At 53.9% G+C, this 26,259-nt stretch overlaps 10 protein-coding genes across 10 annotated transcripts; 6 read left to right on the top strand and 4 right to left on the bottom strand.

Moving 5' to 3' along the window:
- Positions 1-332: 332 nt before the first annotated feature.
- Positions 333-2,146, top strand: AB675_2753 (Bifunctional solanapyrone synthase; the record flags this gene model as incomplete). Its single annotated transcript, XM_018142749.1, has 5 exons — positions 333-344; positions 507-611; positions 662-1,067; positions 1,123-1,288; positions 1,357-2,146. 5 exons carry the CDS (start codon positions 333-335, stop codon positions 2,144-2,146), a joined length of 1,479 nt encoding a protein of 492 aa, XP_018005006.1.
- A 1,135-nt stretch (positions 2,147-3,281) lies between these two features.
- AB675_2752 (Cyclin-U4-2) lies at positions 3,282-4,316 on the top strand (the record flags this gene model as incomplete). Its single annotated transcript, XM_018142748.1, has 1 exon — positions 3,282-4,316. The coding sequence occupies one exon, from the start codon at positions 3,282-3,284 to the stop codon at positions 4,314-4,316; it is 1,035 nt and encodes a 344-aa protein (XP_018004773.1).
- A 791-nt stretch (positions 4,317-5,107) lies between these two features.
- On the top strand, positions 5,108-6,784 carry AB675_2751 (putative cytochrome CYP13A3; the record flags this gene model as incomplete). The annotated part of the gene is made up of 1 exon (XM_018142747.1): positions 5,108-6,784. One exon carries the CDS (start codon positions 5,108-5,110, stop codon positions 6,782-6,784), a length of 1,677 nt encoding a protein of 558 aa, XP_018005154.1.
- A 912-nt stretch (positions 6,785-7,696) lies between these two features.
- Positions 7,697-9,253, top strand: AB675_2750 (uncharacterized protein; the record flags this gene model as incomplete). The annotated part of the gene is made up of 1 exon (XM_018142746.1): positions 7,697-9,253. The coding sequence occupies one exon, from the start codon at positions 7,697-7,699 to the stop codon at positions 9,251-9,253; it is 1,557 nt and encodes a 518-aa protein (XP_018004912.1).
- A 1,155-nt stretch (positions 9,254-10,408) lies between these two features.
- Positions 10,409-13,894, bottom strand: AB675_2749 (Actin cytoskeleton-regulatory complex protein sla1; the record flags this gene model as incomplete). The annotated part of the gene is made up of 3 exons (XM_018142744.1): positions 10,409-10,434; positions 10,491-13,400; positions 13,450-13,894. The coding sequence occupies 3 exons, from the start codon at positions 13,892-13,894 to the stop codon at positions 10,409-10,411; spliced, it is 3,381 nt and encodes a 1,126-aa protein (XP_018004949.1).
- Positions 13,895-14,431: 537 nt separating this feature from the next.
- Positions 14,432-15,814, bottom strand: AB675_2748 (uncharacterized protein; the record flags this gene model as incomplete). The annotated part of the gene is made up of 1 exon (XM_018142743.1): positions 14,432-15,814. One exon carries the CDS (start codon positions 15,812-15,814, stop codon positions 14,432-14,434), a length of 1,383 nt encoding a protein of 460 aa, XP_018004870.1.
- Positions 15,815-16,142: 328 nt separating this feature from the next.
- On the top strand, positions 16,143-17,402 carry AB675_2747 (Ran GTPase-activating protein 1; the record flags this gene model as incomplete). The annotated part of the gene is made up of 1 exon (XM_018142742.1): positions 16,143-17,402. One exon carries the CDS (start codon positions 16,143-16,145, stop codon positions 17,400-17,402), a length of 1,260 nt encoding a protein of 419 aa, XP_018005186.1.
- A 1,245-nt stretch (positions 17,403-18,647) lies between these two features.
- AB675_2746 (Uridine nucleosidase) lies at positions 18,648-19,888 on the bottom strand (the record flags this gene model as incomplete). Its single annotated transcript, XM_018142741.1, has 4 exons — positions 18,648-19,287; positions 19,333-19,531; positions 19,577-19,789; positions 19,840-19,888. The coding sequence occupies 4 exons, from the start codon at positions 19,886-19,888 to the stop codon at positions 18,648-18,650; spliced, it is 1,101 nt and encodes a 366-aa protein (XP_018005289.1).
- Positions 19,889-20,484: 596 nt separating this feature from the next.
- Positions 20,485-22,191, top strand: AB675_2745 (Choline transport protein; the record flags this gene model as incomplete). Its single annotated transcript, XM_018142740.1, has 1 exon — positions 20,485-22,191. One exon carries the CDS (start codon positions 20,485-20,487, stop codon positions 22,189-22,191), a length of 1,707 nt encoding a protein of 568 aa, XP_018004880.1.
- Positions 22,192-23,973: 1,782 nt separating this feature from the next.
- Positions 23,974-25,893, bottom strand: AB675_2744 (ATP synthase subunit alpha, mitochondrial; the record flags this gene model as incomplete). The annotated part of the gene is made up of 4 exons (XM_018142739.1): positions 23,974-24,743; positions 24,793-25,273; positions 25,321-25,665; positions 25,843-25,893. The coding sequence occupies 4 exons, from the start codon at positions 25,891-25,893 to the stop codon at positions 23,974-23,976; spliced, it is 1,647 nt and encodes a 548-aa protein (XP_018004988.1).
- Positions 25,894-26,259: the final 366 nt, after the last annotated feature.

The raw sequence follows: 26,259 nt of genomic DNA, 5'->3' as shown, positions 1-26,259 counted from the left end.
CAGCTGTATCAGCGAATCCGCGGTGAATGCTGTGGATACATCAGCCTGCTGTTGACTTCGATGTTTCTAGCAATGATTGTGCTGGAATGCGAGCGCCGGGTCTGCACATCTGCAGTGTCAACGGACAGGCGTCGGGCCTGATTCTGGTGTCGGCTGCCTGCCCTGGACGCCTGGCCGGGTCGAGCTTGGCGACTTGAACATGAGGTTTCCGAACGTCTTGCTCTGCCCTGACAAGATGGCGACTTGCTGTTGCGAGATGCAATGCGCTACCACTACAGTGGCCATTGTTGTGAACGTTCAGCCAGGGTGACAACTAACGATCAAGGTCAGCTATGGCTCCATATGTAAGTCGTTGCGATCTGTCGATGAATGACGTACGCAACCTTCGCTATCGCTGTAGTTTCCTGGCCGGCGTCGCTGCTTCGTCATTTCTTCACTCTTCACTGTTCCCGCTAGCGACACCCATGGCGTGTAGCATTGTCGAAGCATCACTGACTCGCTTGCAGAATGCATGCCATGGGGGTACAGTTGGCCGGAGGCAGGACCAGGGCTTGATCGCACATGCGACTACACTTTTGCAGAAACCTGGCGCAAGCAGAGCGGAGCGCGTGGTTGGTCGTCCTAAGGTACGAATTGTTGCTTAGCTGCTGAATTGTCGTAGTGCGCCAAGATCGCCATCGACTCGGACATCAACCTGATATTCAGTCCGAATGAGGTTCCAAATTACTATGGCAGGCAGCAGGGCGAGCTGAAGCCAGTCTGCCGGATCGAGCCGTCTACCCACGCCGAGCTTGTGTGGGTGTTGGAACAATTGAAGCATGGCAGGAGTCCTTTCTCCGTGAAGGCTGGTGGCCACTCGATGTGGCCTGGAGCAAGCAACAACGACGGCGGGGCGGTAATCAGTCTGCGCCGGCTGAATCAAGTGGAAGTGGCGGAGGATAGGAAGAGCGTGAGGATCGGTGCGGGGGCGACCTGGAAAGAGGTATTCGATGTCATTGAGCCGATGGGTCTGCTGGTCGTCGGAGGACGCATGAGTACGATCGGGGCGGGAGGTTTCCTCTTGGGTGGTTCGTGGATCCCACCAGCCGCGCTTTCTTTGCAGTCATACTGACTGTGTTCCAGGCGGAATCGGATGGATCACTCACCGTCACGGATCGGGTGTCGACGCAATCATGTCTTTCGAGTTAGCACCACCGAATGGTGATGAGAACCTCTACCGCGTCAGCCAGGACTCCAATCCGGCACTATTTCGAGCCCTGAGGGGAGCCGGCGCAGCAAATCTGGCATAGTCAGTTCCTTCGAGGTCGAGGCATTCGCTCATCCTGGCCCGACCGGGAAGCTCTGGACCAAGGTCAGCATGTATTCCTGGGATCAAGCGGAAGAAGTGACCAACATCGAAATGACTCATGTTGCCGAAGATGATGAGAAGGACCTCGATGCGATGCAACTGAGCATCTACAACTATAACGCGACCGCCGACGCCCTCACAGCCATGCTGTACCGGATACATACCTCCCACGCAGACCTGGACACCACGCCGGAAGTCTTCAACGTCTCAGACAAGCTGACTCTTCTGATGCCGGACTCACCACAGGTGCAAACTCACTCTGAGAACATCGACTATGCCGCACAGTTTGCCCCGCCTTCAGGGAAGCGAGCGTATTTTGCAACCACAAGCTTCAGACCGTCGACAGCCATCACTCCAGAGATCGTTTCCCTGATTGGAGAATTTCTAAGAAAAGCTAAGGACACAGCTGGGGAGAACTCTGCCAATATCCAGCCGCTGTATCGCAGTTTCTTCACCCAGATGAAAAAGCGCGGCGGGAACTGCTTCAACCTTGCTAACGATACTGGACCGCTCCTGTTGTTTGCTTATGGCGCAACCTGGGAACACACGGAGGATGATGATTTCATGATCGAGTCAGGAAAGCAACTCCTGGAGGACTTTGAGGCTTTGACGAAGAAGCACAATCTTTTCCATCCATATAAGTACGTCAACTATGCGGCGAAGTGGCAGGAACAAGCTGTCTGGGAGGCATATGGTGAGGAGAACCTTCGCGAACTGAGGCAATTGCAACGTGAACTCGATCCGGACCAAGTATTCACCAAGAAAGGACTCTTCCGGGAATACTACAAGCTTAATTGAAGTCGGTTGCCCACAAGGCAGGGTCAACGTCACAGCGAAGAGGCTCGGCTAGCTTATAGACAGACGTCTGAGGTTTGAGTAAGACTCGAGTCCTGCGGTCGACAGCCAGCAACGGCATTCGTTGCTGCTACTCACTTAGTTGGGAAAATTGAATACGTCCGCCTCCATTTCGGAATGGAAACATTGCGTATTTTCATCCGCTAGAGTGTGATCGACCCGGCGCGGCTGCCGCTGTCTGCCACGTACAAAATTATTCGGTAGTCGGGAGGACGTTGCATCTACCATACAGATGATCAGCAGCTGACACTGCAGTAAGACCCGAATGTGAAGCCCAGCCATGAATGCAGAATCTGAGGCCTCGATGTGCCACGCGAAGATCTCTGCAAGCGATCAATATAGGTCCAGTCGGAATGGCATTCGAAGACTGGGGTCAAAGTGAAGCCGATCAATGATCAAGCCAGATGCTGTTGGACAAAACCAGAATCCAGATCGTCAAGTGATTCGCGTTGCGAAACGCGGCCTGGAGTAATCGACGCGCGTGACCAGAAGGACGTTCTTTGGCTGTCAGCCTGATGCACTATCTAATTTTCTTCGTGGACGGAAGATGGGAAGCCTGGCTGTGTCATGAATGAAGCATGCTGCTGTTGAAGAGGCGATGGCCTAGAAGAAAGAAATAGGTTGTCACGCGGAGGGAAGGAACCACGGGCTCTTGAGGCCAGTCGCGTCTGGTCGCCCCCTCATGTTCCTGAGCAGCTCCAACTTGGCCTACAACTCCTCAAAATAATCCGGGATCGTCGCTCTTTCCGGTCTGGACTTCCAGCTTGATCTCTGAAGTATATCCATGAAGTCTGTCGAGTCTACTTGAAGTGGAACGGCCAGTCTGCTGAGAACCCATCAGCCACATAGCTACCACATCTCGGAAGAGGCACCTGTGGCTTGGAGCTTTCTGTCACATTCCTCAATTGCTTCGCATTGAGCCCTGATCGCCGACACGCGAGCAATGCCTAAGAATGCGGATGCTTGAACCACGAGTGTCCTATAGAGCTACTGCCGCAAGAGATACGATTCCGATGGGCGAGGTCACCTGAGCAAGTGCCGAAGACCCCGTTGAATAAATCTCTATATCCCCACTACCATGAGCGATGCTCAGTCTACATCGGAGGATGCACGAAAGGCCTGCGAGAACAAACGACCGCCGCATGCGCCGAATCCAGCGACAGACACTGCAATCGTGCCAGGAGTGAAGAGCCCAGACCCGGACAGCGCAGAAGCGGTCGATCCGAATCATGTCAACATTTTCGAGATGTCGCCGGTGCAGGCACTCAAGCTGCTTTGCACGTTTGTCGAGTCACTCGTACGCATGACCGGCGACGTCCCTCCAACACCTCCTCCACGAAGTCGAGGTCATTCACCAACGCCTAGCTTGTCTGGCCTGCGAAAGGTTTCAAACGCGAATGACGGGAAGGAGAACATTGGCTTCGCTGCAAGTCCACCGGGTCAGATAGATGGTGTGGCATTGACAAAGACACCCATCGGCTCGCCCGAAGCACATCCTCAAGAGCCGACATCGGTCATCGGAGTTGACGCAGAGCCTGTCCACATTCAGCATGCCATCATCGCGCGAAAGTTCTGGTCGAAAAGACCGCCGGGCATCCCACTGTTGGAATACTTGATGCGCATGCACAAGTACTGCGCAATGTCAACAGCTGTGTACCTTGCAACAGCCCACTACATATCCAGACTAGCAGTACGCGATCGGCTGGTGCCAGTAACACCTCGTAACGTCCACCGCCTGCTGCTTGCCGGGTTGCGGGTGTCGATGAAGGCTCTGGAAGATATGTGCTGGCCGCACAGTCGCTTTGCCAAAGTTGGCGGCGTCACCGAGCTTGAGTTGGGTCGACTGGAAGTTACCTTCCTGTTTCTTGCTGCTTTCGAACTAAAGGTCGACGAAGCAACACTGACAAAAGAAGCTGAAAGTCTGGCTAGGAATGCTCAGGGCTCAGGCTCAGCACTGCTGGAAGGTCCTGTGAATATGGAACTGAAGTTACCATCCGACAGACCAAAGTCAAGAGGAGGCGAGAAGAGGAAAGCAAGCAGCAACTTGCCCAGCCGACCTGCAATAACGGTCTCACACAGTCAAGGTGCGATTGAGGTGCTTGGGCAGTCATAGGATGATTGGTCTGCAAAATGCATTTATTCATCTCTTCTCTCGCCTGCCCTCTTTCCCCTGCTTGGCAATGTCCGTACTATGTCCTTCAACGGAGTCGGAGAATCGCATCCTTTTACGAGACGGATCACATCGTTAGCGCTACATTCCTATGCGTACGCAAAGTACTGCATTCAGTACATACTGTGCTCGTGTACACGGCGCCGCCATGCAGTAGCAGGAAGGTGACGTGCCCAGCACCGGCGTGAAATTGGCGGCGGGCCCGACGTTGCGGACTTACGAGGGTCCACTGTCGATAACTTGAAACTTGAACTTAAAGGATCTATACTTTATAAATGATGCGGTCCATGGCCAGTGGCGTGCCTCCTCGACCGTTCATCACCGTCGGATGAGGTGACACGCAGGGTCTCGTTGCCCCTCGTCAAATTTCAGGAAGTAGCGGACAAGAAGACGTTTTCAAAGGACGAGTCGGTGTCTTCCAGCGATTCCTCGTCCTGCATTAGCCCACTGCCATTATCGAATCTCGATTATACGAGCAAGTCAGCTTCCGTGATCGTCTAGGGCGTGGACAGCGGGTTTCTTTGAAATAGTCCAGTCACTCCAGGATCCTTCGACACGCCGTAGGACACGACACTCGGACAAGTCGTGTCCCGAATCGAACCAAGAAGTCTGGTCACTCCCTACCGCAATATCACCCAGTGATTCCCAATCCAGCCATTGGCTCGACATATATCACTGCACTCACCAAATTCTCGATTCTACCAACACCAGCAGCCTCCGAACCGGCAGACAATATGAATTGGCTACTGCTCTTGGTTGTTGCTTATCCGGCATTTTACACGCTGCAATGCCTCACACGTATCTTCCGAGAATGGCGCAAGGCGCGCGTCTCTGGAATTCCATACATGATCGTTCCCCTTCACCCAGAAAATCTGATATGGATGATCTTCTCCCCAATGTTCCAGAAGCAGCTCGAGCGCCATCTGCCAACGTGGATCTATTCTCGCATCTCCATGAACATCTACGGCTGGGAGATGCGCTACAAGTACAAGCCAGTTGAAACGCATGGTTCGCTGCTGCTGCTTGTCAATTTCTACCGCACCGAGCTCACCATTATGGATCCCGATGTTGCTCACGAAGTCTTGAAGAGGCCGAAAGATTTTCCGAATAGTTCTACTGGCAACTTCATCATGGGTAAATTTGGACCAAACCTCGTCACGTCGAGAGACGCAGAATGGGCGCGGCAGAGGAAGTTTATTGCCCCAAATATTAATGAGAGGATCGCCGCTGCTGTGTGGGGCGAGAGTCTGAGTCAAGCGAAGCAGATGATGGAACACGTTGCTGCGAACGGTGGCAAGACTAATGACACCGCTAATGGCATGAAGAAGATTGCCATCAACGTACTGGGTGCTGCTGGCTATGGTCAGCCACGGCCATGGGATGACGACAAAGCTGCTGAATCTGCGCCTCCTGGGTACCATCTCACGTATATGCAAGCTATGAGAAGTCTTGTCGAGAATCTGGTCGAGATGGCATTCTTGAGTCCGGCTGTTTTGTCATTCCCTTTCTGGCCCAAGCACATCAAGGACACTGGCCATGCTGTCAATGAGCTCAAGGACCTGACAAAGGTCCTTCTTGACAACGAACGTCAGCACCCTTCAGAGAAAGCCAACATCATGAAGCTCTTGATCGAAGATGAAGGTGCAGCCGAGAAGAAAGAAAACATTAAAGTAGGTCTGTACGACGAAGAGATCGTCGGCAACCTCTTCGTGTTCAGTGCCGCAGGTTTCGACACAACGGCCAACACAATGGCGTATGCTCTCGCTCTGCTTGCCGTGCACCCTCAATGGCAAGACTGGCTCACAGAAGAAATCGATGAAGTCCTGCCTAGCGATCTGGATGCAGAACTCGACTACAATGCGACGTATCCGAAGTTGGTCCGTGTTCAGGCCCTGATGTATGAAACGCTCCGTCTTTTCGCGCCAATAGTGCATCTTGCCAAATGCACAGAGAGACCTGTACCCGTTACAACAAGCGAAGGCAAAGAAGTCGTGATACCCGCTGACACCACCATCTACGTCAATAGCTACGCCCTACACCACAACCCGAACGTCTACGAGGACCCAGATGCGTTTGACCTTGAGCGATGGCTTGCTTATCCTGATGCCGGAGATGCAGAGAAGCCTTCCGGACGACCATTTATCAAGCCTGCCCCAAAGGGCTCTTTCGTACCGTGGTCGACTGGACCAAGGGGCTGTCCTGGTCAGAAGATGAGTCAGGTGGAGTTTGTGAGCGTCTTCACGCAGATTCTGAGACAGTACAAGATCGAAGTCGTTCTCAAGGACGGCGAGAGCCCTGAAATGGGGAGAAGGAGAGCAGAGGAGGTCATGAATGACAGCGCGCCGAAGTTGACGATGCAGATGAGCAGACCGAAGGACTTGAATCTGCGCTTCGTGGCACGAAAGCGGTGAGACCGAGCATGATGGACAGTACAACCATACCGGTACAGATGTCAAGTGTTGGAAAGGCGAGAAGCGTCAGCGTTGTACAAATCTACACTACCTTGACGATGACCCCTGCGTCGAGCACTCTTTCAGATTGGCAGGATCTTCACAAGCTCGAGTGGCTACCATCGGTGCAACGGAGTTTGAGAAGGGCGCCCTCAGATCTTTCTAAGAGAGCAGGAAAAGAACGTTCCGAGACAGAGACTCGGTCGTAGTTGCCGGCTGACGACAGATATAGCGCTCAAATCGCTGCCGAGTATGGTCGCTCCTTCCAGATCAATTCATCGAAATAATTTCTTTGTTCAGAGTGCGACAATTCTTTCCACAACGGCATCTGCAATCATGTCTAGGTCACAGTCTTCGCGCCCCGAAGCAGCATCTGTTTACCGTGGTGTGCGAAACATTGTTCCATTTGGCCTCTTTCCAATCAATCACGCTGTGGTCTCCTGGGAGCATGCTCAGTACTTATCTCGGGAGCATGTCTCGCGTGACCTCACCCAGACTGTCTCCAACAAGTTCCGTACACTCTCGGCCACCTTGGAGAGACACGCCGCCGGCAATCGCTCAAGTCTCGGAAATGGCTAAGAAACGGCTCCTGGCGTGTCTTGTGAAGTCTTTGTTCAACAGAGACGCTTTGAGACCATGGATCATATCCGCGTGTACTGGACTTTCCGAGTTGGCCGTCATCATGGCATACATATACGAAGTCCAGACCAGCGACGTTGATGGCCTCGCCCTCCAGCTGACGCTACATCGATCCCACATCACTCAAGATTAACGTGACACCACATCAACGCAATCATATCGCAAGTCAAGAGACTGCTCCGAGCCACACCATCTATACGAGAGCATAACATCACGACCATAAGTCAACGCATGATGGACCGCAAGCTATCAATCCAAAGCATCTCGACTACTGCCGACGACTCCGATCCCACCTCTAACATGGCGGGTCAGGGTCCTTCCGACACTGATCAGCCTCAGCAAGAGCACGCTCTGTCTGTCTTACTTCTGGCTCTCTTGATCTGTCTCATTGACTACACCCTGTCCCTCTACGGCTTCGATGACGATGACTTGGTACGCGTCCAACGTCTTACCGCCAATCTCGCGCCAATCAGAGATGATCCACTGGCTATAGCGGCCTGTTGGATCATATACATCTATGAGCTCTACCTGTTGATTCTGGCATGCGTAAATATTGTCCGGCCGATCTTCTGGCTCTGGAACCATCCTCTCAGTGCTGTCATAGTAATAGCGACGGCCCTCTTTGCTTTCCACATCGTCGAGACAGAAAGGGCTGCAGCAGCTCTGGAAGACACCAGTCGCGAAGATCATGCTTATGACGCTGACGACGAAGCCAGCGACGACGGCAAGCCCCTTGCTGGCTACGGCAATGACAATCATATCCGAAACGAAGATGACGACAAGTCTGACTCTGGTTATGGCAGCGATACTGACGATAGTTCCGACTCTGTCAAGTGGATACTGAACGACAAGGACGAGACCAGAAGCACGTACGAATCGCCGAGAGACTTCGATGCTATCCTTGAGGGAGAAATAGCCATTATCAGAGCCAACCAAGATTCGAACGACACTCCATCGCATCATATCGAGCACACCCTTGACTCCACTGGTGCAGCGGCGGCTCACGACAGGTGGCCAGAGTTCGTCAACTGGAACACTGTTAGCAATATGAGTGAAGTTGATAGCACCATCAATCACGAGGATGCCGTCGGAAGCGAGCCTGATGACTTCTCTGGCGCTCGAGGTCCACCAGCTGATCACCTTGTGCCTTCGGCACCCACTGACGCCTCCAACGCAGACTCCGGGAGCAACGTCAATCACGAGAACAATTTTCGGGACTCTCCTCATGATTGGCAGGCCGCCTTCCTTCCGCTTGTAGTAGTACCTCGACTCAGAACACGATGTCATTGTCGAACATGTATCATCCGTCGACAGCACAATTGCCGCGCTCTCCATCATCATCGTCGATACAATTCCGAAGCGAGGAATGCGCTGCCTTCCAACGCGCTTGCCAGTGGCGAGGGCGTTGGCGATACGTTCGCCTCGACTATCCCTGCCTCGTTCACCGGATTCGAAGCTCCTCGTCGTCCCCAAACCAGCACCTTCGTGGACACCGCCGACTCATACGATCTTGCCCAACTGTTCGACGAAGACGAATGCCCTCAGCCAAACATGCTCGACCATGTAGCCCCAATGCTAGCGCTTAATCAACACCCATTGATGACCGAGGAGTCGGGAAGGGTCCACGAATTATGCCGGGAAGCAGAAGCAAATCGTCTGCAGGGCCACTGGGCGGTCTCCCTCTGGAAGAGGTACGTACAGCCGGTTTGGACCTGGGTTCGGCGAGCTGTCTCTGGAGGTATGTCGACGGAGAAGTCCAGGGTAGGGGACGTGGAGAAGGGGGCACCCTGAGGGAGTCAATCGAGGGCAGACATTGACTGAGATGTAGGTATAGGTTGGGCGGCATAGTCAAGGGTGCTGTGGGCTCGGTACTTGTTTGTACAGGGAGGATAGACTGTTTGCACTTTGGACACACGCTTTTTGGGGTAGTATATGTCGGCTCCGTTGGTTCGAATGGATCTTGTTTCTGCTGCCTGTTCAAACTCTGATTTCTTCTCTGTTCTTTTGTCACAGTGAGAACTCAACAGCTTTTCGGCGGCAAGGTAGTCGTGATACTGGTTATCAATCAGGTCCATCTGTCTGGCCAGCCACCAGCTCGACACGATATACTCATCTCACAGTGCCTAGTGCGTGAAAGCAGCACCTCACGCCGGCTCCAGTTGCTGCTCTCTTGAGATATTATTGTTGTCAGAGTCTGGGCCAGCTCGCATCAACAACGTTCACTTCCCACCCTTTCAGCAATGTAGTGTTTAGCGATCTAACACGCCTTGTTATGGTCGATAGCCCAGCTCAATGACCTGACTCGTCTATTATCAGTCCTATGGCAGGGAAACCCTAGTCCGACTCTGGGTGTTACTTCAGACTTGTCAATTCTCATTCTTTTTGCTTGGTTCATCCTTTTCGTCAATGTTTGGTCTTGCCTGACGAGCGTCCATTGCAGACTTGCACTTGGGAGATGGTATCGTGGAGCAGCTATTATATGAGGGATGGATATAGATAGGTATATGGATAAAGTATATGCAAGTTCGTCTTCCCTTCTCCCTTCTCCTCCTTCTGTCTCCAATGTAGCACTTCTTCCTACTGGTACGTCTGCCACCGAGTCTTTCCTTCTTGCAAATCGTCCTATGAAGGCAACTATGAAGGCAACTTCATCGTCGCCACGTCCTCTGCATTCGTGCCAAGCTATGTACACCAGAAACCCCTACCCATCAACATCACACGTGACAGCGAACGTCGTCGAGCGACTGCTCTGCGCCTGTCCCGAGTCCTTCGGAATCCGGCAAAACGCAAGAGGAATTACTCGACGGAGCTATGCCAGTAGACCACATGAACGCCAAACAGTGGGCCTCAATGATCGAACAGCAGAATATTCTTTTCCTCCCCAAGACACCGTCGCGAGCGCGGGCAGTATCGGAACATGCCTCGCATGGAAAACGTCTATCAGGATCAGAACCCAAAAGGATTCGAGGGAGCTACAAATCATGTTAGCACACATCAAGGAGATGATTGCGAAGGAAGTAGGACGTACTAGCAGAGCTCAGGTTCGCCCTCCGCCCAGTCGGCTGTGGCGTGAGCTTCCTCGGCTGGCTTCCGAACTTAACATCCGGTGCAGGACCGGTCTTTTGTGCCACTAATGGGGCAGGAGTCGATATTTGCGGCATTGGTGGGAGGGTTGGCGGTGAGAAGCTTGTGGGCGGTGGCTGCCCGAAGCCGTTCTGCTGTGGTGGCTGACCAAAGCCAGTGGGCTGAGGTTGAAGATGTGGTGGCTGACCGAATCCGGTAGGCTGAGCTTGGAGCTGTTGGGGGAAGCCGGTCATCTGTGGCTGCATGCCGTGCGATTGTTGCTGCTGGAAAGGCTGTTGCTGTGGCTGGAACTGGTTGATGCCGTTGGGCTGTTGAGGCGGCTGTTGATTGAACCCGGTTGGCTGTGGCTGCAACGCTGGTGGAAGCATCGAGTTGATGCCTGTTGCAGGACGCATCTGCGTCGGGTAGCCTGTTGGTTGAGGCTGCACTTGAAACTGGTTCGAATCGGCGAACGGACTACCAGCAGCATTGCCATTGAGATATGGTTGCTGGAATTGCTGCGGCTGGAAGCCGGTAGGTTGTTGCATCATTCCATTCGGCATTGGGCCGAACTGACCTGGAAAGCCAGTCTGTTGTGGTTGCAGCTGCATTTGCTGGAACTGCTGCTGTTGGAGGCGTTGAGCTTGGAGCTCGTCAAGGCTTTGGCCGTACGGTGCTTGCCTCGTAGCGAACCCAGTAAGTTGTGGCGCTAATGGCTGGACACCGAAGCCTTGCTGTTGATTTTGCGGAGCCGAAAGTGGCCTTTGTGGTGGTGGCAGTAAAGCAGATCCTGTAAACTGTTGCTGAGGTGGTGCTGGCCGTTGTCTGCCAGCGTTTGCTTGCTGTCCGACTTGGGCGAAGAAGGAAGGCGTGGCGCCAGTCTGTTGAGGCTGCTGCGGAGCAGCTGGAGGAGGTGCCTGCATCTGTGGCTGTGGTGGAGCTGCTGGTGCTGGTGCAACTTGTGGCTGCGGCTCTCTTCTGGTTGGCTCGAGCGGTTCAAGCGTTACTTTGTCGAGCAGAGACAGATCAGCCATCCCAGCAGATGGCGCTCTCGGCGGCGGAGATGCGACTGTCTGGCGTGGAGGCGACGCCGGCTGCTGCGATGGCTTCGGCGTCCAAGCATCGTCATCGAAGCCATTCCTGGCTTCTCGAGCGGGAGCCTTTGCCAGAGGCGTTTCCTTGGCATCAGATGACGGCGCCTTGTCCTTCTCTTGGCTGAACGCAGCTGCATCGACTTTGTCACTCGTCGACCGATTTGCATCAGGCCGGGAGCGACCGCTGTTATCCTTTAGAGCTCCGCCAGGTCCACTAAATAGACCACCTTCGCCATTGACAGGAGCAGCCTTGTTTCGACCATACTTCTCATTCAGGTATTTCATCACCTTGAGAGTATCCCCTTCCTTCAGGCCAAGCGTTCGGAGAGTCTCTTGCGTAATCTCTGGTAGCACGCTTTCGTCCATTGAGTCACGAGTCATTGCCTGGGCGTATCGTTCACAGGTATGCGGATTGACACCTGCTTTCAGGAAGAAGTCAAACCAATCGTAGTCAGACTGCTTGGGCTCGATCGAGGCGCCGCTTTGCCCACCAGCGCCTTGACTTTTGCGTTTCATCTTTATCAGATCAGCCACAGGCATGTTATCTTCGATCGACTCGTGCGTTACCTTTTCGACATACGCAAGATCTGCTGGCGACATTTTCGAGACTGGGACCGCGATCTTGACGCCATTGACCTTGTGCAGGTGGATCTTGCCGTCAGCGACGCCAATGAACTGTGCTTCGACCTTGAATGACCCGGAATGATCAGTCCAGGTTCGAACCTTGTTTGTGTCGGGTTTCGATCTCGACTTCCCTTCGCTCTTGCTTCCGCGCTTGTCCCTCCGTGACCTTTTGCTGTCTTCCTCAGCCAAACTGGAGCCTCTCTGCGGGATCTCCGATCGTGCTCTCGCCTCTTCGGCATCTCGACGAGCACGCTCAGCGCGTGCGGCCTCTCGTGCAAGCCTTTCTTCCTCCAGCCTGTTCTGTTCTACCATTGATCGTCCAGCGTTCGCACCACTTCGCGACGGAGGCTCGACTGCGACGGTCCCAGTAACTTCGATATAGCTGCTGGGCATGACTCCCTCTTTGCCGTTCTTCAGCCTTCGAACATTCCACCAGTCTTCGGACTTCGTATCGTCTAGGATGACGACCTCATCGTCCACGGCTACGGTCACCTCATCATCATCCTGGGCCATGAAGTCATGCATGACTTTGCCCTTCTTCTGTAGTGAGCCACCAGAAGCCGCTGCAATGATCTCTTTAAGACCTTCGCCCTTTGCTCTGCCAGCGATCTCGCCCAGTGTTGCAACGATCTCTTGTGCGGTATCTTTCGCGCCCGCATGCAGATCAAGACTCTTGCTAGGACGAACCAGCTCCAAAAAGACGTGCTTTCCTTCAATAGAGTAATGGCTGAGCTTATCGGCGGTCCATTCCTGCGACGGTCCGTCTCTTGATTTCTCTGGAGATATCATGATGGTTCCCGTAGCGATATTAAGGCCTAGCGTGGTTGGCATCTTTTTCCTCCTGCCCATAGCAGAGACCATTTCGTTAATGTTATAGAGATGATAGCCACCTGGAGAGTATGGTTGCTCGTCGATGTTCGGAAATGAGCCTGCCCTGTTGTACGGCGGAGATGGCAGGACGCCAGGCGGTTCATCCCGGGCATAGGTGGGTGATGGTATGTGGACCGGACTGGGAAGAGCTTGTGACTGTGGCCGACCTGGCAGCGGCGGACGGTTCTCTTCCTCGTCTGACGGATCTGGTGTAGGCTCTTGTTGAGGTGCTGGGGCTGAAGGAACAGCCCTGGAAGCTGCCGGAGGTGCGGAATGGCCTGCGAGGACTGCTGCAAGATTCGCCGCTGGTCCGGTCGCGACAGGAGACGTCGGGACTTGGGGGCGCGGCGTCGTAGGCACTTTGCCGATTCGAGGCGACCGAGGGCGATTTGGGCGCAGGTGCGCCGCCGAGCTCGATGTAGTTGGCTGGTGCGAAGCCGAACTCTCCATTTACGCCAACCAAAGTCCAGTCATCATCGGAGGTATCGAAGACGTCCAATTCGGCATCTTCTGAGAATGAGACCTCCTCATCAGTCTGTCGCGCATAGTCATACAGCGCCCTTGCGGTATGTTGCGGAGTGGCTTCCTGAACATAGTTGTTAGGAATCAGCCCTTCCGGCTCATCCTCATCCTCGTCATCGGCCTTCTTCCGTGCCTTCCACCAGTCATCATCGGCGCTCTTCTCGAGTATGTAGAGCAGCTCATTTTCTTTGATCTCGAGCTCGCCAGCACCCTGCGGCTTGTAGTCGTAGAGGGCTGTACATATTGCGACAAAGCCCATAGCGCCAACTGGGAGATACTGGAAGACAGCCTAGACTCTACTGTACAGCAGAATTGCCATTCGAGTGTATTCGAATGTGCGGATACAATAGATGGGCTATGCCGGCACTCCCTGGCTCGTTTGATTACGCGAGGACGTTGACATGCGTTTGATTGGAATGTTTAGCGGAGCTGTAGTGGCACAGCAGACACAGAGACTCGCAGTCGGGTGCTCAAGAATAGCAACGATCAAAGACCTGGCCCTGAGGACGGGATGACGCTTAATTACAATGATACAAGAAGTGAGGGCAGGTGCTCGAGGTGCCGCTACCACCGAGACGCTTCCTCTCATTACAAGGAACTGCGACGACCCGGCCTTGGCAGTCGCCGTCATCCGGTCTAGCGCCGAACACTTGCTCCTTGAGCTCATGCAGTTGCACGAGCAGCCGACTCACCCTTGGGAAGCATGTTGCCGTGTGCACGCTAAATGACTATAACAGTCTGGCTCTATGCTAGTGTACAGCGGCTACAGGTTGTCCGCAACGAGGTGGGTATCTCTCTACAAGTCTTCTTTGAAGACCTCCTCGCTGCCCTCGAGTTCACCGTCGCTCCCTATATCCGTGGCGGGATCATCAGTATCCTCTTCTCGACTGCTCTTCTTCTCGTCTTCCGACACAACGCCTCGAAGCTGGACCTGACCGTTAATGTCATCGGTTCGCTCTATCTTCCAGTCTTTAGCACCAGCCAATTTCTCGAGCTGTTTCCTGAACTTCTCGATGTCACCCGGCTCCAGCTCCAGCTTCTTGAGCTCAGCGTTGGAAATGCTTGACACCTTCCCATCCTTCTGCATCATAATGGTCTCTGCTCGCTCATCCGGAGTCAGAACTATCCTTCCTGGCTCGAGCTTCTTTCCGTCTTTGAAGTACTTCATGCCACCAACATGGACATTTCCAAGGAAGAGAGGAGTTTCGGCGTCTTGCTGGACGAGTTGTGTTGCTGCGGCCTCTTCTGCTTCTCGTTCCGCTTCCCACTCTGACACTTCCGACTCGTGGAGAATCCTTGAACATCTGATGGGATAGGCATTTGAGTCCTTGGGTGGCATAAATGCAACATCGCTGCACAGCCTGGGCGTGTACACGACCATGAGGTAGGAGCAAGTCGAGACTTCCTTGATCCATCCGATTCGATCTGTGAGTTGTGGATTGCAGTGAAATTCGATCTCTACCTTCCTGTCCTTGCCTGTCAAATCACAGTTTGTACCGCCCGCCAGCTTCTGGACCAGATAGCTGGTCTCGGCCTTGGTCTGCAGCTCCGTCGATACAGCAGTCTGTGAGTCTTGCTTTGGAGTTGCAGGGTCCTTAGTCTCAGCATCCACCTTTCCCAGAACAAATGCTGGTGTGGTAGGATCTTGCTGTGGTGGCCAGGTTCTACCTCCCATCTGACCCATGGAAAGCGCATGGAATTGCCGGACCTCTTGATTGTAGCAGAACGAGTATGTCCACCATCCTGTTGAGTAGAACAGACACTGATTACTTTGCATGCCAGACAGTAGTTCTCTGCCTTTGTCCGCTGCTCTTGCCAGTTCTTTCTGCTTGTCCTCCTCCGACGCTGTCGGTTGTGTCTCGTTCGCTACCGCTCGGCTGACTCGTGGTATAGAACACAGATAGGGCGAGTTGTGCAAGGTTAGCATGGCGTACTCGGCCACATCGTCGTCGAAGGCCTCATCCTCTCGCACGACTCTGACATCGCTCCCACTATGGGCCAAGCTCGCAACCTTTATTGAGTCCAGGAGATCGAGAGCATCCTCAAACAAGATGTAGTCATCTGAGTGCTCGATCTGATATTGAGGGTATGCGAAGAGATCGTCCGTCACGCTGAAGGAGGTTTCGCTTGCAGCACTCGGAGCGCATGCGCCCAAGAGGACGAACAGAAGAGGTAGCATGGTAGGCCCTACCGTTTGTTGCCCATTTCATCATCCAATATGCGCTCCCAGATACGAATCTCACGGTAACGAAGTCTCAGCATGTGCTTTGTCAAGTGCCAGTGCAGCGTACCTGAGAAAATTACTGTGTCCTTTCGGTCTGGTGAAGGCAACCAGTCCAATGCGGCGTATGCGAGTCTAGGGTTAGGGCTTAATCGCTGTTGACATGACCCAAAGCGAAGGCACCACAAACCGAAGCATTCATTTCACGATACACAGGATTGACAAGCCGACCACAGAACCCTTGCTAGTCGCTCTACCACGCAGACGCGGCCCATAGCGATTCGCCATGTCAAATGCTCAGAATGCCTTCTCGCTTGCCGGCAAAGGCCTGAAGTTGGATACCAAAGAAGATCTCGAGCAACACATCCAACCCCTCATAGACCATGAGAATGTCCAGAGCCTCGACCTCTCCGGCAATACATTCGGCGTCGGTGCCTGCGAAGCACTCGCATCCATACTCAAGACCAAGACATCCCTGACCACGATCGATCTACATGACATCTTCACATCCCGCCTACTCTCAGAGATCCCACCTGCCCTGTCTGCACTGCTCACAGCAGTGCTCGAGTGTCCGAATGTGCACACGATTGATCTAAGCGACAACGCATTTGGTCTCAATACCAAAGCTCCCTTGGTCGACTTCCTTGCGAAGCATACACCCTTACGACATCTCATTCTGAACAACAATGGCATGGGCCCGATTGCTGGAACTTCAATAGCAGAGGCACTGACTACACTCGCTGAGACGAAGGTTGCGGCCCGAAAAGAAGGCAAGGATGTGCCAGACCTCGAAAGTGTCGTCTGCGGACGTAACCGGCTCGAGAACGGAAGCATGATTGCGTGGGCCAAAGCATACGAGGCACATTCTGCAGGCATAAAGAGCGTGAAGATGACCCAGAATGGCATTCGACCAGAAGGCATCGACGTTCTGATCTCCGCTGGGCTATCGAAGTGCTCGAATCTCGAAGTGTTCGACCTACAGGACAACACGTTCACCTACAGAGGCGCTGCAGCTCTGGCCACGGCCGTCGGAGGGTGGACCAAACTGAAGGAACTAGGCGTTGGTGATGACATGCTTGGAGCTCGCGGATCTGTGAAAGTGTTTGAGGCTCTCGGGTCTGGTAACAGCAGAGCTGTAGAAGTTCTTCGGTTACAATTTAACGACATCACACCGGCCAGTCTCAAAGTCTTATTGCAAACTGCCAAGGAACTGCCATCTCTCCGTCGCGTCGAGCTCAATGGCAACAAATTCGAAGAGGAAGATCCTTCGGTGGAAGCCCTGTCAGAACTGCTGTCAGAACGCAAAGACGAAGCCGGGGAAGATAGCGACCCAGAGGACCACTGGGGCCTCGATGAGTTGGACGAATTAGAAGGTGAGGACAGTGATGAGGAGGAAGAGGAAGAAGATGAGGTGGAGGCGGACGCTGAGGAAGCTCGCGCAAAGTTGCTTAAGGACCAGGACGACGCAGAAGAGGCAAACGTCAGCCAGAAGAAGGATAAGGACGTGGACGAGCTAGCGAATGAATTGGAGAAGACTGGGATTTGAAGCCGATGAGCATCAATTGGAAAGCGCAATGATTCGACGAAGATACCCATTAGAACAGACGGATCATAGCTCACGGAGACTTTGCAAGCCATTCGCCTGCAGACCCGCTTCTGCAGTAACGCGCATTGCCTACCCAAATTACATTCAGCACACTCGGACCTGCCATGGCTGCAAGTCAAATGCCTTATAGCTAGAAACCACCATCGACGAGCGGATCCTTTAGCCCGGGCTCAGCATTCGCTGCCATGGGGCACACACTGTGACGCAATACTACCATGCTGCAGGCGCAACGCTGTGCAATCGTTCAGGCGTCGACGACACATCTATTGCTTGACTACCTGAGGTGGCTGTCTGCGGCGACTGGCTGCATCGCTGCTGAGTTCATCCCGACCGACTGGAGGCAATAAGCTCTGAAGCTTATCGACCATGCAGTACAATATTGATATCCCACAGCGACTGCCTACCTATCGATGTCGTCGAGACCGCACACAACGCTCACACTTCAGCCTCTTGTGACAGACATAACAATACCTCGGCCGATTCGTCACTTGTGCCCGCTGACACCACGGACAGGTCAGCGGTGGGTCGTGACAAAGCTCGCAACATCGTTCCACCGGATGACCTCGACGGCTAGGGCAGCCTCTACTGGCTCCGAGGGCGGCACTAGAAACGCCACGTCGTCGAGCTTCACGTTCGTCGGCGGATTCGTGGCGGCGAGATGGTCTGTTTTGCGTCCTGCGGGTGCTCGTGCTTCGACGGGAAGGCGTGCGATCCATGAGCTCACCAAGGCCGAGAGGGAGCGGCGTGCGGTAAGGTCTTCGAGGAGACGATCGACGATGGTGATCCTCGATACTAATCACGCGGACCGGCTGTTCGACAACTCTGCCGGATCGATCGCGCCGTACCATTCTGGCTGCTGCGGACGCGGGTTGTCAGTTTGAACATAGCCTAATACCATTGACGTACCAGAGCTTGTGATCCTCCTATGATCGATGGGATCGTACATCACCGATCTCTCTGAATCAGAAGGGAAGTCGTCGCACCAGCACATACTCTTCAATAAATTGGGAACAGGATTGCTACATGCGAGGGAAGCCCTTGACGGTCATCTTTACCATACTTATATCCCTTCGACGAACGACTGTGGAAGAACGACTGGTTTGCCTACAACAACATGCTACAGGCCGCGACGAGCGCAACATCATTCACTCAACGCACATGAACGATAACAGAAGCCTTTCTTGATTATGTCGTCGAATCTAGCATATCTCGGTCGGCAGTCTCGATGCAACTGCCCAGTACATCCCAGAAAGCATGAGTATGCAGTTTCCTCGGCACTCTCACGCCTGCTACGCGCCCTTCCAAATCAGGCTTCGCCTTCGTCAAGACCGTTCTACCCACCTGACCTCTGACACTGTCAAGATGGCTGTGAGCCCCGTCCGTCACCACTGCAATCTGGTATCGATCGCCATCATCTTCAAACACTCTGTTCTCGTAGCCAAACAGCACCGCCACAGCAAGCGGATCGTGCAACGGCGGACCCTCATATACGTCAAACCACTCAACGTAGCTCTTTGCGAAGAACTCCAGGATCTCGTTCATAAAGGCTCGAAGCAAGCTTGGCTTGCCCGGTCCTAGCAACTGCTTTCGGACCTCTTTCGTTGCCAGACACTGATGCGTCAGGTCAAGAGTGACCAGCGTCGTCTTTGCTGCCAGCACCGCATTGGAAAAGAGGGCATGCGAGGCCTCCGGATCACAATAAATGTTAAATTCGGCCCAAGGCGTCTCGTTGCCGAAGCCTTCGCTCTGTCCCAGAGTCTTCCCGAACTCCTTCGATACCTGAGGGCAGAAGTCACCGCCTACGGCTCCGCCCATGATGCTCAGACTGATCGATCAGCTTGGACAAAATTCTCAGAAGGGAAAGGCATACCCAGCCAGATGACCCACTACCTCTGGGAACGCTGCGAAGAGAAGAGCGGCGTTTGTACACGGCCCTGTCACCACGAACCAGGCTCTGTTGGGTGGCTGAGCCATGATGGCATTGCGAGCAGCAACGATGAAGTTGACATCATGCTCGGTATTCGATGCTGGCTCAGGAAGCAAGGTTGTGCCACCGAGGCCGGTTTTCCCTGGCTGCATCAGCACAAATCTGCCCGGGAACTGGAGAAACAAACCATGGATCTCTGGAGGCTCGATGAACGAACGGCAGAACGGTTTGATGGCACCTGGATAAACCTTTACGTCTGCTCTGCCCACAGCAGCCAGCACCGCGCTTGTGTTTGTGGTCGTGTACTGCTGTTCAGCGTTGCCATATGAAGAGCTGACACCCAGTAGCTGCAGACCCGGATGCCGTGCGGCAAGCAGGATGGCGAAAACATCATCGTGTCCTGAGCTCTGTCAGTCAAAGTTGGATACAACAGCGTTGAGCGTTGCGAACCTGTGTCAACGTCTAGCCATACCGGTGTCTTGTCATGCCTGGTCAACATAATGTCCAATCGACTGCAAGACCCTTGGCCAAGATCAACAATAAGGCAAATACCTCGTATCTAGATCGAACCTGCAGCGAAGCAAACGCATGCAGAACGGCACTGCATATGCCAAACACCCTCGCTTCGATCTGAGTGAGCTTGATATCTGAATTCTTTCTTACTGGTCCACGATTTTATGATGGGCGAAATCATGCGTGGCATCTGCCCACCCTTCTTGAAGCACTTCTCCGTTCGCGGTACAAATCGGATGTGGTAATCAGCGCTCTCACTTGGAGTCGGACACCTCACAACCGAGATATCGATCTGCCATTCGTTAGGGAGAGCTGGCATATCACTTCTGGGTGCCGAAGGCCGTGCCCAGGTGGACTTAGGAACCTTCGACCCCGCTTCTTCACTGTCTCCAACGGACAAATTGGGCAAAGACCCAGGACAGGCGTATCTCAGAGCCTATGGGCGCAGAGCTTGTAGGTGCTTATGGGTCTTTGAGTTTATGCTTATCCAGCCTTCTGGGGTATTCATGCGCCTGGAACGTGGTTCAGCGTCCCGGCTGCGTGGTCTTACTGATAAGGGCGGGCCATGCTGGCCGACAAAGCATGGGTTCAAAAGAACGACGACCCTGCATCGACCTCGATTTGGGACCTCAAAACTATCTGCGCTGGTCGCTACTCCCTCACCACATCATCCTCGACATGACGACCACCGATGAGATCACCTCGGCCTCCGAGTCTACTACCTCTGACCATGTCGTCAACGAAGATGTCCGCAACCTCGAGTCGTTCGGCTACAAGCAAGAGCTTAAGCGCGACTTCTCTTTCATTGGTATGCTTGGCTTTGCCTGGAGCGTCCTCACAACCTGGACCGCGCTGGGCGGCTCCCTCATCGCCGCCATCAACGCGGGCGGCCCGCCCGTCATCATCTACAGCTGGATCGGCGTGAGCTTCTTCTCTCTCTTCGTTGCCTACTCCTTCGCCGAGATCTGCAGCGCCTTCCCCGTCGCAGGAGGTCAATACTCATGGGTTGCCATCTTGACCCCACCGAAATGGGCCCGCCTCACCTCCTACCTGTGCGGCTGGTTCATCGTCATTGGCTTCCTCTCCGCCGGCGCAGCCAACGGCTTCATCGGCGCCAGCTTCGTGTTGGGGCTCGCCCAGATCGCCCATCCGGACTACACCATCGAGCGCTGGCACGTCTGCTTAGTCTGCTACCTCGTCCTCATGCTCGCCGCGGCCGTCAATCTCTGGGCCCGCCCCATCCTCGACAAACTCTCCAAGACCATGATGGTCTTCAACCTGACCTCCTTCATCGTCGTCATCACCGTAATCCTCTCCATCGACAACAACAAGGCCTCCGCAGCATTCGTCTTCAAGGACTTCGTCAACAACACCGGCTTCTCCAACTCCTACGCTTCCCTGCTGGGAATCCTGCAAGCCGCCTTCGGCATGACCGGCTACGACGCCACAGCACACATGACGGAAGAGATGAAGAATGCACGCAAGGACGCGCCTCGCGCGATCATCTGGTCCGTGTGGATTGGCGCCTTCAGCGGGTTCTTCTTCTTGATCGCGGCGTTCTTCTGCATTCGGAACCTTGACGCTATTGAAACCACCGCCACGGGCGTGCCATTGATCGCGATCTTCCAGCAGGCTACAGGGTCAGTGGGTGGAGCGATCGGGCTGACTGTACTGATCACCGTCATCGCTCTTGTCAGCTTGTGCTTCCTCATGGCGCAGAGCTCGCGCGTCGTCTTCTCCTTCGCGCGCGACCATGGATTGCCCTTCAGCAAGTATATCAGTCGTGTGCACCCTACCCTGCACGTGCCGCACTTTAGCATCCTGACCGTGCTGGTGGTCAACATGGCGCTCATGGCGATCTATTTCGGATCCGTGACAGGCTTCAACACTGTCCTTGCCTTCTCCACCGAGGGCTTCTATCTCTCGTACATCATGCCCCTCTTCGTCCGCGTCTGGGGCCGTCTGCAGGGCCGACACGACATCGACAGCGCCTTTTCCTTGGGTAAATGGGGCATGGCGTTCAATCTGATTGGAATGGCATACCTGGCGTTTTGCGTCGTGGTGTTCAACTTCCCGAGCGTCAGTCCCGTCAACAGTGAGAACATGAACTATGCCTCCGCTGCGGTGGGTGTTGCGGCCTTGATCGCTGCAATCACCTGGCTGACGACGGGGAGGAAGCACTTCACGGGCCCGCAGAGGGGTGGGATTTTGGAAGGCTATGGCCCTCGCCCGAGTAACGACGGACATCATGTGGCCGCCGTGCTCGGGAAGGAGGAGCATCTGAAGTAATTTGGATGTGTGATTGGGAGTGGTTGGCGCTCACTTGTACAACAATATCTACGATACAAGCCCTTGTCCGGCATGGACTGGCGCAAAAGAACGAGAACGAGAACCTGGAATGCTGGTCGTTCACCCTCACTCAGCCTGCAGCCAACAGGCTGGAGCAGAGGGCACTTGTTCGATGATGAACTGACGACGAAACGAAGCGAGAAAATGTTTGTTATTTGTTTGAACTGATTTAAGAAGATACCCCACCTATGCTATAGGCAGCGATATGAGCAACAGCATGGGCACTTGTCCGGAATGGACTGGGTCTGCGAATTTAGAGTACGCATACGAGATGTAATTTGGTTAGATTGGATATCACGCTCTTTCAATTCAAGGCTACTGTAGCTCTCACAACAGAATCGGTATTTTACATATGTTGCCTTGAATCATTCAATCGACCTGATTATCTCTTGATCATCTCTTGACTTTCGTTTTTCGCAAGGACCCAAATCAGAACATGCGGCACATAGTGCGAGTGTACCACTGAGGAGCTCCCAGCTATGTCTCGGACAGCAGAAGCAGGATCCTGACGCTTGTGAACGGCATCATGGCATCTAGCGGTATAGGCCAACGGAAACAAGAATGGCGACACACGCAGATGTTCTTCTCGAAAGGCTTTCAGACCTAGCACAGGTCTTGTGCTGGTGCTTGGGATAGATGCACGTCGAGAGCATGCCGTCGGTCTGTCGAAGTGAGATGGTGAGCTGATGCTTTCGGTGGGATCAATGAGCTTGTGAGGTTCTGTAGATATGGTACCATACAGACAGGCATGCTCAGTGCCAGAGAGACGAGCCAATCTAGATCGAACATTAGCATCTGATCTGCTGTGATGAACTCACAAGTACTTCACCAACGCATCTGGTATGCGAGGTACCATCGCATCAACGCAGTCCATTACCTGATAGGTGCTGCACGGAGCAAAGAGGCAGAAGAGCGAGTAGTGTCCGAAAACAAGCCACGTTGGGCCTCTCGACTCGATAAGTACGACTTGTGGCCAGTCCAGAAAGATCCATCAGAAGGAAGAAGCAGAGCTTCACTTTCTGGACTGCCCACAAGTCGTACTTATTGAGTCGAGAGGCCCAACGTGGCTTCCATAGCAATGTGCTGTGAGACAGCAGGTGCGCGATAGGGAAGGATCGACTTTCTGGGCGGTATGTCCTCTGCCGCTGAGGGAAGGCAGGTGCATGATTGGGAAAGGAAGTAGCGGTCCATGGCTTCGACTTGTGGTTGCTTCCAAATTGGTCGCTTCTTGGGATATCGGGAAGGCGAGTCCATCGTCCGCGTCCGCGTACATTTTTGAATACCAAAGCTCAAGTCCACGTTGCCAGCTCCTGCCGGAACTGAGCTAGAGTCTAGGAGCGTAAGATCCTGCGCATTGATGGGCGTCCTGTTTGTCGCGAGCTGTGCGTAGTCCACGTACGCTGGCGCGGCAGAACGTGTAGAAAGGGGAAAGCGGAGGCAATCTCAACACAAACGGAAACTTCGATTCAGCGGTGTGAGGAGTATCTAATTACAAAGAGACGCTTGGACTTTGATATCGCTGACCCTCCAAAATCAGATGCTTAGCAGAGGTCAGGCACAAGTTGAAGAAACATCTCGGTGGACGTTCTCGTGAGACACGATCTCGATTCTGCTTTTGCCACTACTCGCTTGAAACCAGTACCTTGCGATAATACATGATCACAGCCTTGTCTATGATGAGTCAGTACGCATCTTGATGTACACGGACACGCGCTAGCATACCTATGATGTGAAGCTCTTAGTGAAGCTCTGAACCACCTCCTTCAACTGTGCCTCGAGGTCTTTGCTGAGCTGACCCTCCTTGTCGATTGTCTTGAGCAGATCTTGCTGGTCGCTCTTGAGGTGGGCAAGGAAGTCAGACTCCCATTGCAAAATCTTGTTGACTGGGACGTTGTCAAGGTGACCATTGACACCGGCGTAGATAAGAGGCACCATCTCGTTGACAGCCATAGGGCTATACTGCTTCTGCTTGAGGAGTTCCGTCAACCGCTCACCGCGGTTGAGAGTCTGCTTGGTAGCGGCATCGAGATCGGAACCGAACTGAGCGAAAGCGGCGACTTCACGGTATTGAGCCAAGAAGAGCTTGAGCGAACCGGCGACTTGCTTCATGGCCTTGAGCTGGGCTGAGGATCCGACACGAGAGACAGACAGACCGACGTTGATGGCGGGTCGGATACCCTTGTAGAAGAGTTCGGACTCCAAGAAGATCTGGCCGTCGGTGATGGAGATGACGTTGGTGGGAATATAGGCGGACACATCACCACCTTGGGTCTCGATGATGGGAAGAGCAGTCAGAGAGCCACCGCCGTGCTTGTCGTTGAGCTTGGCGGCACGTTCCAGGAGACGAGAGTGGAGGTAGAAGACATCACCGGGGTAGGCCTCACGCCCGGGAGGGCGTCGCAGAAGCAGAGACATTTGACGATAGGCGACGGCTTGCTTGGAGAGATCGTCGTAGATGATGACAGCGTGCTTGCCGTTGTCACGGAAGTATTCTAGTCGAATGTCAGCGCACAGAACATGGATAGAGACCAAGGGACCTACCTCCGATGGCACATCCGGCGAAGGGGGCGATATATTGTAGTGGGGCAGCTTCTGAGGCAGTGGCAGCAACAACGACGCAGTACTTCATGGCATCGTTCTCCTCAAGAGTCTTGACGAGCTGAGCAACAGTCGAGCGTTTCTGGCCAACAGCAACATAAACACAGTAGAGCTTCTTGGTCTCATCGCCGGAGTCGTTCCATCGCTTTTGGTTCAACATGGTGTCGAGAGCAACAGCAGTCTTTCCAGTTTGACGATCACCAATGATCAGCTCACGCTGACCACGACCGATGGGCACCATGGCATCGACGGACTTAAGACCAGTCTGTACCGGCTGGTTGACGGACTTGCGGGGCAGGATACCGGGAGCCTTGACTTGAGCACGGATACGGCCTGAGGCCTTGATGGGACCCTTGCCGTCGATGGGGTTGCCGAGAGCGTCAACCACACGTCCCAACATAGCTTCGCCGACCGGAATATCGACCTTGTATCGTCAGTATGTACTCGTAATCTCTTGTGTGTAGATCTCACAATCTGGCCGGTACGCTTGACGGTTTCACCTTCCTTGACCTCACGATCGGAGCCGAAGAGCACGACACCGACTTGGCCAGCTTCCAAGTTCATGCACATGCCTTTGACGCCGGAAGCGAACTCGACCAGCTCCTCGGCTTGGACATTGCTCATGCCATAGACACGGGCAATACCGTCACCAACGGAGAGGACGCGACCGGTCTCAGCGAGTCCTGACTCTTCTGAGACACCGCGGATTCTCTGCTCAAGAATCGACGAAACTTCTGTTGGGGAGGCCTTTGCATCGGCGGCGTAGGATCGGACCTGCTTGGTGGCAGCTGTGAAGGACGGAGCTGCGATGCGAGCCTGCAGAAATTTGATGTTAGTCTCAGTCCATTGTCTTTGATGTTTGGTGGCTGTTCCCAGCTTTCGCGACCACTACTGCCCCTCTGAGCTTTGTTGAGGGCCCGATCAAGCTCCCGAGAGTGGTTGTAGATGGTTTCGGAGCTTCTTGAGTTGCTCGGATGCGGATAGGGAGCTTACAGCAGCTGGTCGAGAGATGGCCGCAGCGATGCGGCCAGACTGGCGCAACATGTTTCGGGACATCATCTTGCCTGGTCGTGAAGCTACAAAGGCTTGTCCCAAGCTCAAGATGGGTTGAATGAAGGAGGAATCGAGGGAGCGGAGAGAATGGGTGGTTGATGCAGTAGACGCAGCAGATTCGAAGCTCGGGGGAAGAAGTCCAATGCCAAGGATAAAAGCGGGTCGAGCTTCCGAGAAAGCAACTCAGGGTTAGGGTTGGATGGCATGAGGAGTGGCCGCGAATACGCGTGAGGCGTAGCCGACCACATGGTTGTCTGCACCAACTAAAGTTATGGGGCTGAACGACGAAGGATTCACGGCAATAGGGCACTCTCAAACCAAAGAGACCCAGGGACCTCATTGAAAAGGAGTCTGCAG

The sequence above is a fragment of the Cyphellophora attinorum genome, assembly GCF_001299255.1.
Source record: "Cyphellophora attinorum strain CBS 131958 chromosome Unknown Contig2, whole genome shotgun sequence".
Classification (NCBI taxonomy): Eukaryota; Fungi; Ascomycota; class Eurotiomycetes; order Chaetothyriales; family Cyphellophoraceae; genus Cyphellophora; species Cyphellophora attinorum.
This window is presented reverse-complemented; position numbering and strand designations above follow the sequence as displayed.